General features: G+C 32.8%; 1 protein-coding gene across 1 annotated transcript in view; it reads left to right on the top strand.

The window, feature by feature from the left end:
• Dmd (dystrophin) overlaps positions 1–15,411 on the top strand; it is a 1,999,854-nt gene that overhangs the window by 668,474 nt on the left and 1,315,969 nt on the right. The window contains exons 28-29 of the mRNA XM_090326714.1: positions 1,989–2,123; positions 5,296–5,445. Of these exons, the coding sequence (XP_090182840.1) occupies positions 1,989–2,123; positions 5,296–5,445 (285 nt within the window). The remainder of the gene's footprint in view (positions 1–1,988; positions 2,124–5,295; positions 5,446–15,411) is intronic.

Here is a 15,411-nt window from a genome sequence, read left to right as displayed (position 1 = left end):
TTTCCCACTAGGATCATTTCCCTGAAGGAAGAGAGCCTGTAGTACAGCAGGAGCTGGAAAATGACCCAGATTTGTGATTTCTACCACCTTTTAAAGAAAAACATTTAATTTCACTTTTTTAAATAAACTGCTATATAAAGTACCAAGTAATAGCTATCAGGTTTGTAGGCTTCCAAAGCATGTTACAATGCTAATTTTCATCATATACAGATAGCATTTCTCCTATCATTTGAAAGATTATATGCAAAAAGGAAATAATAAGGTCAACTTGATACATTTTAGATTTCCCTAAAACTAAAAAATTTCTTTTAAAAATGCATGCTTAATGGTATTAGTAGGTGGGTATCAGGAGGTAGTGTTTGTATTTATAGGTTAACAAAATGAAACTGAAAAACTGCCTTAATATATTTTTTCATTTAGTTCGCATCCTTGTTATTTTAACAGATATAAACACCATGCACAAATTTCTTTTTACTATACTTTTGCTTTAACATTTTGCCCATGAATATAAAAATTGCAAACATATAGCAATATTCAATTTGACTCTATTTAGAAATGATAGATATTAGCTTATAATATGCATATAATAACTTGGCCCTTTCACCAAGTATTTTTTTAGCTTAAGATTCATCTATACTTCACTACTTGACAAAATATTTTTTTTTAATTTTTGTTTTGTATTCTCTGTTAAGAAAGTGACCTAGTGAATTCTTCCCTTCTGGTGGACATTAAGAGTACATCCTTTATTATGCTACAAAAATGCTGAAATTATCATTCCTGAAACTGTTAATCTAGTCCACGTATAATTGTTTCTCTGAAAATATGTGTCCAACAAATAAAGCTGTTGGATTTCTGGCTATGTGAATTTATAGTTCACAAAGAGTGATTAGTTGTTTCCAAAATAGTCATTATAATGCACTTCCAGGCAATAAATAAATTCTTTTTTTGACCCATATGTCCTCTCATGCCTAGAAGTGTCAAACTTCCCATTTATGATAGTAAACGTACCATCTCACCTTTTTTAAATTTTATTTTATTGTAAAGGTGATAATAAAAGGATCACAGTTACATATGTAAGAATTAAATATTGTCCTAAAATGTGGAAAATTATATAATTTAATGGAAAGAGAGCTATAATTACATCCACTTTGTTTTTTTACCAGCCCTGGAACTTGAACTCAGGGCCTGGGCACTGTCCTGGAGCTTTGTCAAAGCTAGCGCTCTGCCACTTCAGCCACAGTATCACTTCCAGCCTTTTCTGTGTATGCGGTGCCAAGGATTCGAACCCAGGTCTTTTGCATGCTACACAAGCACTCTACCACTAGGCCACAATCCCAACCATAATTGCATCCATTTTTAAATTTGAAATATCAAGTGGTTTTTATATGATAAAGCATTGAAGAGATCAAAGAAAGTGGTAATAACTGCTGTGTATGGATATTTGGGTTTTCTATGAATTTCTAAATTTTTTGTTGTTTTCCAGTCTGCAATATTGAGGAATACATTATTTTAAAAAGTAAATCTCAGGACTGTGAATTTATTCATGTAATAAAATATTTCCTTAATGACTTGTAATTACAGAGATATTAAATGTTCGGGGTACTTAGATGCATTTAAATAATCTCCTGCAATGGAGAGATGCAATATGTAAAATAATGTTTTCAGAAGTTTGAAAATAGAATGTGAAAGTCTCCCATTTATTTTTTTAATTTTACTTATCCTAGGGCTTGAACTGAGAGCCTTGGCTTTGTCTTAAGCTTTTTTTGCTCAAGTTTAGAACTCTACCACTCTAATCATAGCTTTACTCTCAGCTGCTCAGTGGTTAATTTGAGTTAAGTCTTATATTTTCCCAGCCCTCACTGACTTCAAATCTTAATCCAGAAATCTCAGGTTCCTGATAAATTGAGATTAGTGACATGAGGCATCACATTGATTCCACTGACTTTCATATGGATATATTTGAGCTGTAATTTATGTTTCTTTCTTAGGAAGTTTGGGCATGTTGGCATGAATTATTGTCATATTTGGAGAAGGCAAACAAATGGCTGAATGAAGTAGAATTAAAACTGAAAACCACTGAAAGCATTCCTAGTGGAACTGAGGAAATTTCTGAGGTGCTACAGGTAAATTGTAAACTAGTCTACATGATAACAATTTATATGAAATAAAGAGGTTAAGTACCAAACAGAAAATAAAATGTGAAATTCAAATGACAGAGTGTAATTACTATGCACAGCTCAGCCCGAACACTTTGTAAAAATACTTTCTCCCGTTTAAGATCCTTCTGGGTGTCAAGGTTTTAAAAAGGGTTTAAATAACCTCTTACAGAAGACATTTGCCTTTTGTTATCTCACCAAGTTCTAGGTACACATTGTACCTGATTAACTCGACAGCACATCTCTAAAGACTGAATATGAAATGATGTTCTTTAGGATTAGAGCTCAACAGAATAATAATGTAAAACATTACTTTCAGTTTGAAAGCTACATTTAGTAAATTGAAATATATTTTAAAATTATGTAAAAATAACCTTACAGAATTTCTTTACACTTCTCAGTTCTTTGAGGCATTATATGGACATTCTTACATGTTAGAAATACATCTTTTAAATGCTCATAAAATTTTAAAACATTTTAAAGTTTTAGGGAATTTTAATGCATTTTATGGGAATGCGTCTGCATCTGTTTATTATCAGTATGTAGTTTTAGCATATGTAGTATATAGAAATTTTTGAAAAGTGTAACCTATTTATAAATATGTGAAATACTACATCTAAATTGTTTAAGCTTTCTAAGAAAGTATAAAATGTTTCTTTAGAAAGAGTAGAATTAGAATCCACATGACAGCAGATCATTTTCTCCAACTTTAGTTTTGCAAGAAAATTACAAAACTTACACTGGTATCAAGGAAAATACTGGACATCTCAATGTTTTTAAACATTCATTGTCTGAAATCTCTTGAGGAATTGACAGTATGAAGCATATTTCATAAAAAGTAAAGCAGACGTAGTATGAATGCAATTACAAGTTAAATTTTTAATAAATTTTTAAGTGATCTTGGGGTTTGAATGTAGAGATTTTCCCTTCTTGCTAGGCAAGTGATCTATTTTTTGTCACTATCCAGTCCTAGGTCAAATTCTTGATACAACATTTTAAATAATGCCCTGAAAATGAAGAGCATGCTGAAAAAGGAAACAATATGAATAGAAAACTGGAGGTAGTGAAAAGAGTGTTTAAATAATGGAAGAGGGGAAAACTTTATTCGTATTTGTTATTTATTATCTTAAAGACTGTTTGGTAATGTGTGTGCTGATAATCCAGCAAGCAATTTTTGAATAGCAAAAACCTACACTGCTATTATTCAAGGACAGACAAATGCTGACTTCTAAGTTTCCTTGCTACTTAAGATTTCCATAATTGATTTTGTAATTTTGTTTTATTGCTTTAGTTCATTGTTATTTACTTAGCATTCTATATACATCATATTTCTAAAGAAGGTATGTAGATATTAAAGATCTGCAGTATTATGGTGTTAGAAGTAAAAAAATATATCAGAAAAATAACATTTTTTGGTAAAATGTAGTAAAATATTTAATTATTTCAGAATTCAGTCATATTTTGTACATAATCATTTAGAAAGCTTTTCTAGTTTGATTTACTGAAAATAAAACTATTTGGAGGCTACACTACAGAAAAGATATTAGAAAATTTACAAATATTTATTGACATACGTAGTCTCTATTCCTTATTATATAGTCTTGTTTGAAAGGTAGTAGGGTGATACTGATTTGCTTGTTTTCTGGGATGCTTACACTTGACACTAAAATTCTGTGTGTGTGTGTGTGTGTGTGTGTGTGTGTGTGTGTGTGTGTGTGTGTGTGTGTGACAGAGAGAGAGAGAGACAGAGAGAGAGACAGAGACAGAGACAGAGAGAGACAGAGAGAGTGAGAGAGAGAGAGAAAGAGAAATTAGACTAGAGCTTGAACTCAGTGCCTGGGTGCTGTTCCTTAGTACTCAGTGCTCACTACCACTTAAGCCACAGCTCTACTTCCAGATTAGGGGCAGTTAATTTTAAATAAGAGCCTCATGAATTTACTGGGGCTGGCTTTGAACTGCGATCCTCAGATCTCAGCCTCCTGGGTAGCTAGGATTGCAGGTATGAACCACCAGAAGCAACTGGCACTAAAATTGTTTTCCCATTTAATCTACCCAGACAATTTGCTAGTCTGGAACAGCGTATGAGTCAGGGGTTATAGAGATGCAAATAATAGAATATTAGGCAATAGCTAAAGTAAATTATCCATATATATATATATATAATTAAGCCATGAGATGTAGCAATTAGTTGTCTTCCTCTCTCGCTCTCATCTCCCTCCCTTTCCCTCTACCCATCCCCTCCTCTATCCCCTCTGCTCCTCCTTACTGATCTCAAAGGATAAAGGATTTTTATTACTTCTTTTTATAATTCCTAGTCCAAAAGTGAATGTTCTACCTATGGACAGTGTGTGTGTGTGTGTGTGTGTGTGTGTGTGTGTGTGTGTGTGTGTCTGTGTGTGTGTGTGTGTGTGTATGTGAGTGAAACTTTGAAGACCAGAGCAAAGGAGTTCTTTTTTAAGAAAATTCCTTTTTTATTGTTGTTGGTGGTGGTTATGGAGTTTAAACTCTGGGACTTGACTCTATCCCTGAGCTCTTCAGATCAATAATACCACCTTATCCCTAGGCCTGAGTGCTGTCCCTGAGCTCTTCATCTACTGCTTTACCTGTGAAGCCCCAGAGCCACTTCTGGTTTTCTAATGGTTAACTGGAGATAAGAGTCTCACTTAGTACCCTGGCTGGCTTTGGACCGTGATCCTCAGATCTCAGCCTCCTGAGTAGCTAGGATTACAGGTGTGAGTCACCATACCTGGCTGAAAATTCTTATTTATAACTTTGGAATACAAACTTTGACTAAGAAATTACCTACACATATATTTTGGAATCATATCACTTGCTTACTACTATTGACCATAAAGAGGGTAAAATGAAGAATATTTAACTTTATAGGTTCAGAGTATAATACATCGCTGGGAAGGTGGCTTTGATTCAGTTTTCAAATCCTCATTCCAAAAAAGATTACAAAATTAGCCTCATATTTTAGAAACAATAATGTTCCTTCACATTTTATTATCCCTGCTAAATTTTATTTTAAATTATGTATATGCTAAATTCAGTATATGCTAATCAAAAGTTTTGAGTTAATTCCTATTAATTCTGTATATTAAAGGGGAAAATTTTAATTATTGCGAATGTGTTTCAGTCCCTTGAAAATTTGATGCAACATTCAGAGGATAATCCAAATCAGATTCGCATATTGGCCCAGACCCTAACGGATGGCGGAGTCATGGATGAACTGATCAATGAAGAACTTGAGACATTTAATTCTCGTTGGAGGGAGCTACATGAAGAGGTATGAAGCTAAGTGAAAAGTCTTTTAAATCTGGTTTGCACAGCAATTTTGTATAGCAATTGACAACTTCTCAGATTGAATGAGAAATATTCTCAATATTAGTTCAGTTGTAGGTTTGAGAGCAGGCTCAGTCAATAGACATCAGTAATTTATGCAAAAGTCATTTATTCACCAGTCTGAAAAGAACATAACTAACTATATCTTATGTATGCATTCATATGTCTATCATGTATATATCTCCAAAATAACCAACAAAGCATGGGTCTACTTATAGAGCAAGATAGCTCAGCCAGTTTAATATCCTAAATTCAAGCCCCAGTAACAGGAAGGGAAAAAACGTTTATATTTTTTAAATTACATATCAAATTGTAAAATTGTAATGTAATAAGAACTGAGTATGAGTATTTACCATTGTTCAGTTTCCATCTATTTAGACTATAGGAATGAGCAACTTTCTAGTCATTTCAAATTATGTAATTAATTTTTAATTCTTTTTTTTCCTCGGGTAGAATTCATCCTAATTTTTTTATTTCAATGTATAGAGGTGTTACAGTTATATTCACCAGATAAAAGGTGTATCACTTCTCACACATTGATATCCCTTCTTATGTTTTTGTCCCCATTTCCCTGCCCCCAAACTCTCCCCTAATTTTTCCCCTCCTATTTCAAATAAACAAGAAAATGTCTATATAATATACCAGGTAACAAACTGGAATACTGTAACAATATGAGACTAACCAATGGACAACAGAAGAGAAGAGAGAAAAACATAATACATACTGAATAAGTCACTCATAATTAAGGTCTTGTTTCCATGTCCTGGAAGGCCATTAATTTGGCCTCATTATATATGGCCTTATATATCTAGGTTTTGAGCTATTGTAATCCTCTGCTAGGAGAGTCCTGGATGTGTACTAATTATTACAGATGAGGGAAACCATTGAGCCTGTGTGCCTTTGGGTCTGGCTTACTTCACTTAATATGAGTTTTTCCAAGTCTTTTCATTTCCTTACGAATGGTACTATGTCATTCTTTCTGATGGCGGCATAGAATTCAATTGTGTATAAATAACGTATCTTGTTGATCCAATGATCAACTGAGGAGTATCTGGGATGGTTCCATATCTTCACTATGGTAAATAGTGCTGCATTGAACATTGTTGTACTAATGGCTTTAACATTTTCTTATGCCTTTAATATTTTAAAGATATTTCATGTGAAACTGAATTATTTCTCCAAACTAATTGGAGGCTGTTCTAACATGTAAAACTGAAATCTAAAATATTTCTAACCTAAAAATGTTTAAATTTACTTATCACATGATATTGATTAAAAGTTCTTCATATGAACCACAGTCAAAATTCTGACACACTAAATAAATATATGAGAACTATTTCCATACAATAAAACATAAATGAATTTCATGTTTTGAACTGGCCCATATTGCAAATATATCTTATCATATATATGCAAATATCCCCAATTCCAAAATAATCTTCAAAGACAAGTTACTCTTCAGGAAATATTGGTTTGTTATGTTGACCAAATTCATCAATAAGTAGCTAATTAGGGATATGATATTGAATTTTCTGAAAAGCTGGTGGTTGTAAACAGATTCACTAAGAAGCTGCATGCAGTATTATTGCTCAGCCAAATAATACTTTAGTCAGTTTCCTATGGGTTCGCTATCCAGGTGAATTTCCTACTTAGACATCCATTGAACTTACCAGGTCCTTTTCAGTTCTTCAGTGGGAAGAGTAATAAGAGGAATTTACTGAACATCCCAACCCACAGGTGTGGATAAAGAAGTATATACTCTTTGGAAGAGAAAAAATTTTACTTCCTCCATTATCACTCCAGCTCACTCTATTGAAAAGTTTAATATTATGCCAGCTGACCAAGGAAAACCCATTTTAGTATAAATAACAGCATTGTGTTTAAAGATATTACATTTATAGTAGATATATCCCTCTATTCTTGATTGGCCTTATGCTATTGGATGAGACGTTAAAGCCTCCAGATTACCATCTGTGACTACTAAGTTTGTTTCATAAGATTCTTGTGACAAAGTACAAAACACTACACTTAAAGTGCTTAGTACTGTGCCATTTAATTCAATAAATAATGAGAATGTTCATTTTGTCTAGAGTCATGTCCTCTAGTAAAGGTATATTTCTACTTATGTCTGTGCATATATCACACTAAAGGAAGACATAGACAGAAATATGCATTTCAATATGAAAAATCAAAAAATGTACATAGTTCCAGTAATTAAACATGTCTATTGCTCTATCAAATATTCTTTCTGTGTAGAAAATCATATTTATACTGAAAAACTATGTAAAACCAAAGGACAGAAACAGAAAATTAATAAAAATGAGTTTTTATTTTTGACAGTCTTGGGCCTTGAACCCTGGGCTTGGCTAATATCCCTGAGTTTTAATGCTCAAAGCTAGTATTGTATCACTTGTTCGACAACTAAAATTCTGTCTTTTTTGTGGTTACTTGGTGATAAGAGTCTCACACACTTTTCTGTCTGGGCTGGCTTCGAACCAGGATCCTCAGATCTCAGCTTTCTAAATAGGTAGGATTACACATGTGAGCCACCAGTGCTGACAAAAAAAAGAAGCATTTTTTTTAAAAAAAATAAAAAGTCAGGAGAGCCAAAAGTATAAGATAAGGTAAAAATGAAAACATCAATTTTAAAGTCTTAAAAATGAAACTTTCCACTTTTACATCATTATTCAACTAGACATAAAGCAATATACATAAAAGAGAAGATCCAACAGTCCTGGATAGGTTTATGTAGCTATGTAGATCACAATAACCTCAGTTATTGAAATAACAATGAAAATAACACATAACTGTTACGAAGATTTGATGAAATCTTGTAATGGTAGTATTACCACCTTCCCGTCTCTTGATTGGTTTGCTGGTATCTAATAAGTTCCTGTAACTTTAAAAGTATGATTTTGAGCCCAATGTTGAGTAGGATTTACGCTGACTATTTTTTGCCATCAGGTTATCAGCTAAGCACTTTTGCCAATAATCAAATATGTATTTTTCTAAATTATAGAAAAATATCTGCATATTTGTTAGGTAAATCAATACTTTGGATAAGCTCTCTCATTATGTATTTTCAAAGCTGCCCCTCTGATTCAGGGCAGAGACTTGAGATAGATTAATCAAGGAGTTGAAAAAATATATCCATAGGAATAATTATTTGAAAATTTAAAGCACCATTAATCTTCAAAATATTTCTTATGCATTAATGCATGGTAGTGAATTTGTTGTATTTAAAGTCACTATATTCTTTTTTTCATATATTTTTTCTTGTAATTAGTAGAAGGGTTACAATATATTCACCAGATAGAAGGTGCATTACTTCACAAACTTTGATACTCTTTCTCATGTCTTGTTCCCCATTTCCCTTTCCCCAACCCTGCCCCTCATCTTGTTTCCCCCCTTTCCCTGTCTGATTTCAAATAACCAAATACATATATATGAAATATATCAGAAAACAAGGTGAAATACTGTAACAATATGAGATACCCAAGTGACAGCAAAAGGGATGAGAGATAACAGTACATTAAGGATAATCACACATTATATGGCTTCTGTTGCTATATCCTGGAGGCCATTTCATTTAGCATCATACTATATGGCCTATGTATCTAGCTTTTGTTCTATTGTAAATCTCTGCTAGGAAAGCCCAAGGTTTCTACTGATTATGACAAATGAGGGAAACCACTGATCCTATGTTCCTTTGAGTTTGGCTTACTTCACTTAATATGATTTTTTTCTAAGTCTTTCCATTTCCTTACAAGTGGGGCAATGCGTTCTTTCTGAAAGTAGCATAGAATTCAAAGTCACTATATTATTGCTAAAGAAAAACATAATCTTTTTTTAAATAAAACATTATTTTTTCTGAAGATGAGCCATTAATCCTGTTGTTTCTCCAATGCCTATGTCAAATGTTTTTGGAAGATCTTTTTAAATTTCCTACCTTGTGTTTTTTTGTAGTTGTAATTATTCAAAAGTAAGGTAAAATATTCAGTTGCCTGTTAAATCAGTCAAACATCCTGGTTATTATTGCCTATGAATATTTAAAAGAGATATTCTGGATTCCATTCCTAATTTCAGAATGTGAGTTTACACTCAGATACGTAATATATTACCTTCATGATTTTAAGAAGGCATCTTCACTCTTAATAATCATATTTTCTACTCACAGGATTGATTTGCAGCATGGTTATCAAATCAGGAGGTACCAAAAGTCATAAGAAATCATATATATTTTTATTGTTTTACTGATTGTGGGGCTTGAACTCAAATACAGGGCATTGTACCCTTGAGCCTCCTAACTCAATGTTTTCAATCTACTACTTAAACCGTAGTTCCAGTTCTGGCTTGCTTCCATCCTTTCCTTTGCCTGCCTGCCTGCCTGCCTGCCTTCCTTCCTTCCTTCCTTCCTTCCTTCCTTCCTTCCTTCCTTCTTACTTCCGTCCTTCATTTTTTCCTTCCATCCTTCCTTTCCAGATACTGATTTACTTATTGATTGACTGATTTAATTTAATTTGAAGCAAGTATGAGTCTGGCCTCCAAATCATGATTCTTTTGCCTTAGTTTGGTAAGTGCTGGAATTACAGCACCACTTTTCACTATAAGCTTTAAAGCATTAGGACTAATTAAAAATTTAGACTCCTAAATACAAAAACTATATATTGAAAATCTCATAACTTTATCAGTTTTTGTTATATTAGTTGATCAGTTTTCTTGAAGAGTTTTGTCCCTTGTAAATATGTCTATAAGTCATGTCACCTGACATTAAAAAATGGATAGTAAAAGAAAATAGAAAATAGTCAAAATCTAAATTGGTAAATTTTGTATAGATAGCTAGAGGGACTCATTAATTATTCCCAGCTAATCATGATTGATGTGTCACATATTGCTTAGCAAAATTTGACCAGAATGCATGAATATTGACATTATTTTCAACTCAAGACAATAACTGCTATTCTATCAGTAATGAGGTTTAATTTTATAGAAAAACCTTTTGTCTAGTAAAGGAATGTATTTCGTGACTTTGTTAGCATTTAAGGAAATGTCAATTTATAATAGAAGTAATAGTCATGATTAAGCACAGTTTTATAAGTCCTTTTTGTAAGAACTTGTAAACAATGTCAAACGTAATCCCAAATCAATTTTCTGACATGAATTTGATTAGCTTACAGATGTCAAGATGAGACAGAATTCCTTTCCTAGCCTGAGATAGCTAATGTCGCCTAAAATAACCTCTGCAAATAACAGAGATGCTGGAAAATGTCCAACAAATACACTTTAAACATATCCTTCCTGACAAGAAGTATAAGTAAGCATTTTAAGGTCAAGGAAATAAAATAGAATAAAATAGCCAATGAAGTAATATAATTAGGATCACTGATCCTTGTTTTGCTTTGTAATGAAAAACAAACTCTAGAAATCCAGATTACGTATAAATGAAGGAAGTCATTTGGTAGGGAATTAATCTAGGACTCAGTTTCGGCAAATGTGGGCTCAGCTATACAGGGAGAATTCATAAAATTGGAGTTACATAATCAGTAAAGTAATGGGCACAGGAAATTCTGTCTGTCTGGGGAAAGTCCTGACATAACATTTTACTCTTTTCACTGATTAAAGACTCATAGAATAATTATATTTATATCACCAGTAAATGAGAAACTAAAGATGTCTCCAGTGTATAGCACCAGAAAGAATCAAAGAATACCCAAATAAAAGATTAAATTAATATAGCTCCATGTTACTAACTCTTGAACACTGATCAGAAGCTCACAGATAAAACTCTATGGAATTGGGTACACACACATGCACGCACACATACACAGACACAGACACATACACATGCATGTGCTCAAACACACATTTATGTGAACATACAAACACATTACAGAAAAAACTCATCATGAAATGACACAAGATGTGTTTAGACAGCCTTTCTAGAATTTCAGTTATTAGAATTGCCAGATGTACAAATAAAATGTTAAAATAATTTTGTGAAAATTTGCACTGTATCTATTATACAATATAAGCTAAAGGATGGAAAAATCACAATAAAGTCTAAATACTCCAAAATTTGTGCTTTTAATTACATCTTAACCTATTAAGAGAAAATGAAACAGTAAACTACAGAAGATAGTCTCAAAGCTAGAGGGCCAAACTATGAACAAAAGGTAACAATGAGAAGAGGGGATGTAAACAAAATGGAAGGATTTTTTTCACAAAGTAAAATTTATTTTTACTAAAGATAACAAAAAGCGAAGAGTGAAAATTATGGACAGAAACCCTGTCACAATTTTTAGCTAATAATAAACATCAACTTCATTTAAACATAAGTATCCAATTATAAATATTAGCATAGTTTCTTTTTATCAATGTGTATACTGATTACATAAAATGAGTTTTATAAAATTTTCATACATATGTTTTGATAATATTTATGCCCATTATTTTTGTAGTGTATTTTATAAATAATTCTTATAGCAGTATACCATGACTTACAAAATCTTTTCTTACTGTGTCACTGTGTCCCAGGTTTTTTAATGTGAATTTCATAAATCTCTACTAAGTTATTCAACTTTAGGTTCATATTTCTGCCTTTTTCTGCATTTCAACTGTTGATCGTTTGCCCAAATTGTTGTGATTAGTGCAAGCTACAGGTGTTGGATGCCCAGTATAGAAGGAAAATTGCAGAATCCTTGTTTAAAAAGTTGTAAATGCAAGCAGGCAAGAATAGAATGTTGTATCATATGTATACATTTTTTTGACAATCCTAGGTCGTGGATGCTGTCCCTGAACCTTTGTGCTCACGGCTAGTACTCTACCACTTGAGCCACAGTACCACTTCTGTTTCTTAGTATTTTTTTCTTTTTTTTGCCAGTCCTGGGCCTTGAACTCAAGGTCTGAGCACTATCCTTGAGCTTTCTCAAAGCTAGAGCTCTGCTACTGGAGCCAGAGCACCATTTCCAGCTTTTTTTCTATATATGTGGTACCAAGGAATCGAACGCTGGGTGTTGGTGCATGGTAGGCAAGCACTTTACCACTAGGCCAAACTCCTGGCCTGATAGTTTTTTCTTAGTATTTTATTGGAGGTAAGGTTCTTACAGACTTCCCTGCCTAGGCTGGCTTTGAACAATGGCCCTCAGATTTCAGACTCCTATGTAGGTGGGAGTACAGGCATCACTGCCATTACTGGATCACTGATGCCTGGCTTGTTTTATGTCTTCATCTTCACATTTGAATTACTTTTGAAAATTTTCAAGACTTAAGAACTTAGCCTCCAACATACAGACTATTAAAGGGTCAAATACTTGCTTGGGAATGATCCACCAAGAAAAGATTTTAGAATTTCAAAAAGTAGAATTTTTCAATTTTATAGTTTATTCATAATAGATACTTCTAAGATTAAACATTTCACTGTTTTCATTTTCCTTAGACATTACTCTTTTCTTAGTAGAAAGATAATAGATTTCCTGACTGTTGGCTTTCCTAAACCAAATAGTCTGTGATTTTATAAAAAGTAAAAGAAAAATTATCTTTGTGTAAAATTTGCAGGCAAGCAGACTATTAAGACAAAGGTTTAAGGTGACTCTACTATCCAGCTGAGTAGTGGATGATGCAAACTGTTCTCATAATAACTTTAATAATTGCACAAAGTGATTATATTTCAATGGAAAAAAGACACTTGTGTAATGGTTCCACAAAGGTGATAAATTGAAATATCCCGACCGTTTTTAAGGTATGAAAAATAGGCATAAATATGTTTGCTATTTTTTATTGTAATTAATAAAAGGGTTACATGATATTTGCCTGATAGAAGGTGCATTAATTCACATACATTGATACCCTTTCACATGTCTTGGTACCCATTACCCTCCCCCCCACCCACAACCCACCCCCCGTGTTTGCTATTTTTTTAATTAGAAAAATATCCTTCTCGTGCTGGGAGTTTGCCCATTGGTAGAGTGCTTGCATAGCATGCACAAAGACCTGGGTTTGATTCCTCAATATCACATACATTGAAAAAGCCAGATGTGGTTCTGAGACTCTAGTGGCAGAGCTCTAGTCTTGAGAAAGCCCTAGGACAGAGCTTAGGCCCTGAGTTCAAGCCCCGGGACTGGCAATAAGAAAAGAAAAAGAAAAAAATTCCTTCTCTGTTTGCTGTATTTTCACTTTGATCTGAGAAGAGTGTCTTTCTTTCCTAAGTAATTGAATAATCAAGTAAGTAATCTGAGTGACTGCAAATATATGTGTGATTCTTGTTTTTAATAATACCTTAACATGAGTCATGAATTTAGGAATTATTCTGTTCTATATATACAAGAATCAAAAAGTATATAACCTTCATCAGAAAATGGTACATATTAAACATGTTTCATTTTTATTCCAATCAACTGCGACTCATTTTTTTCATAAGTACTACTTCAATCATTATCCTTAAATAAATTTAACAATCCAGGGATAATCTTTCTTTGTTCCCTTGCATGGATATTTTAAAGATGTTTTCTATGATGGTAGCTAATTTTATCCTTTTTTGTGTGTAAAACCATTGGAAAATATTATTTTTTGATCCAGACACAAAGGGACACACAAAGACCCATATACTTGTATATATATACATATATATGTTTGCATATTTTTGCATTTATGTATCTAATAATTCAATATTAAAATTTACTATAAAAAGTTTTTGTTTGCTTTGGGGCAACATTAACATTTTTATGATCAAATGTGAATAGATCCATGAATGACAACCAATCTTAAAAAGTCCTATAATTTATTGACTGAATATCCTCACCAAAAATTACAATAGAAATAAATAACTGAAAAATTTGTGATATTAAGATCTAAAGCCACCTAATGAAAAGTTAGATCTGTTGTATGACTGGATATATTAACATTGTGGGAACTGGGTTTTCTTTGTTTCATTTTGCCAGACCTCGTGTTTGAACTCTGGGCCCAAGTGTTGTCGTTGAGCTCCTTTTGCTCATGTCTTTGTACTCTACCACTTGAGCCACAGTGCTAATTCTGGATTTTTCTATGATTAATTGGAAATGAGAGTCTTACAGACTTACCTTCCTGGCCTTGCTTTCAATCAAGGTCCTCAGAGCTCAACCTCCTTGAGTAGGTGGGATTATGGCCATAAGCCAAGGACATCTGGTGGGAGTTTTTTATGTGAATTTTTTCTTTTAATCTTATTACCTATTTAACTCTTCTTTAAACACTGTTTTCCTCTTTATTTTAATGAAACATATCTATAACACTTATTTTATCTATGCTGTTTTATCATAATTTATATTACTGTTTATGTCTTAAAACATAAAATACTATTGTCAAGAAAAATATGCATCTGTCTCTTACATCTTAATTTCTCAGTCAAGGCTCTTTCTAAAACAGTTTGTTTTCAAATTACCTCATCTAGGGGTTAAATATCAAATCTTTAATTTTCAAATACACCTGAAGTAACTTATTTTTAGAAGAGAGAAATAGGGGAATATGGCATAACATCTATTTGTGATATACATTAGCATTTAGGGAAAATCCATGTGTAAAATGAGGTATAAGAATATTTTCTAGGAAGTGGCACTGTGGCTCACGTGGTAGAGTGCAAGCCTTGAGCTAAAGAGCTCAGGGACAATGCCCAGGCCCAGAATTCAAGCCCCACTACCATCATCAACAACAAAAATACCAAAAAGGATATTTTCTAAATTTCTAAATTCAAAAAACTATTTTTCACCAAAACATACACAGGGACATTCAATGAATTTCAACTAACAATAGAAAATGATGCTGGAGTATTGTTTGTGCTATGTTAACTTGTTTATATTTTTATGGCTTCCAGCTTTAAAATAAAGTTATTAGCATTCTTCTTGTTATTTTTGTCATAAGCACAATTAATTTTATTTTCAGA

This window comes from Megascapheus bottae, chromosome X, assembly GCF_031878675.1.
Source record: "Megascapheus bottae isolate mThoBot1 chromosome X, mThoBot2.hap1, whole genome shotgun sequence".
Lineage (NCBI taxonomy): Eukaryota > Metazoa > Chordata > Mammalia > Rodentia > Geomyidae > Megascapheus > Megascapheus bottae.
Note: the sequence above shows the minus strand (reverse complement) of the source record. Positions and strands in the feature narration are given on the sequence as shown.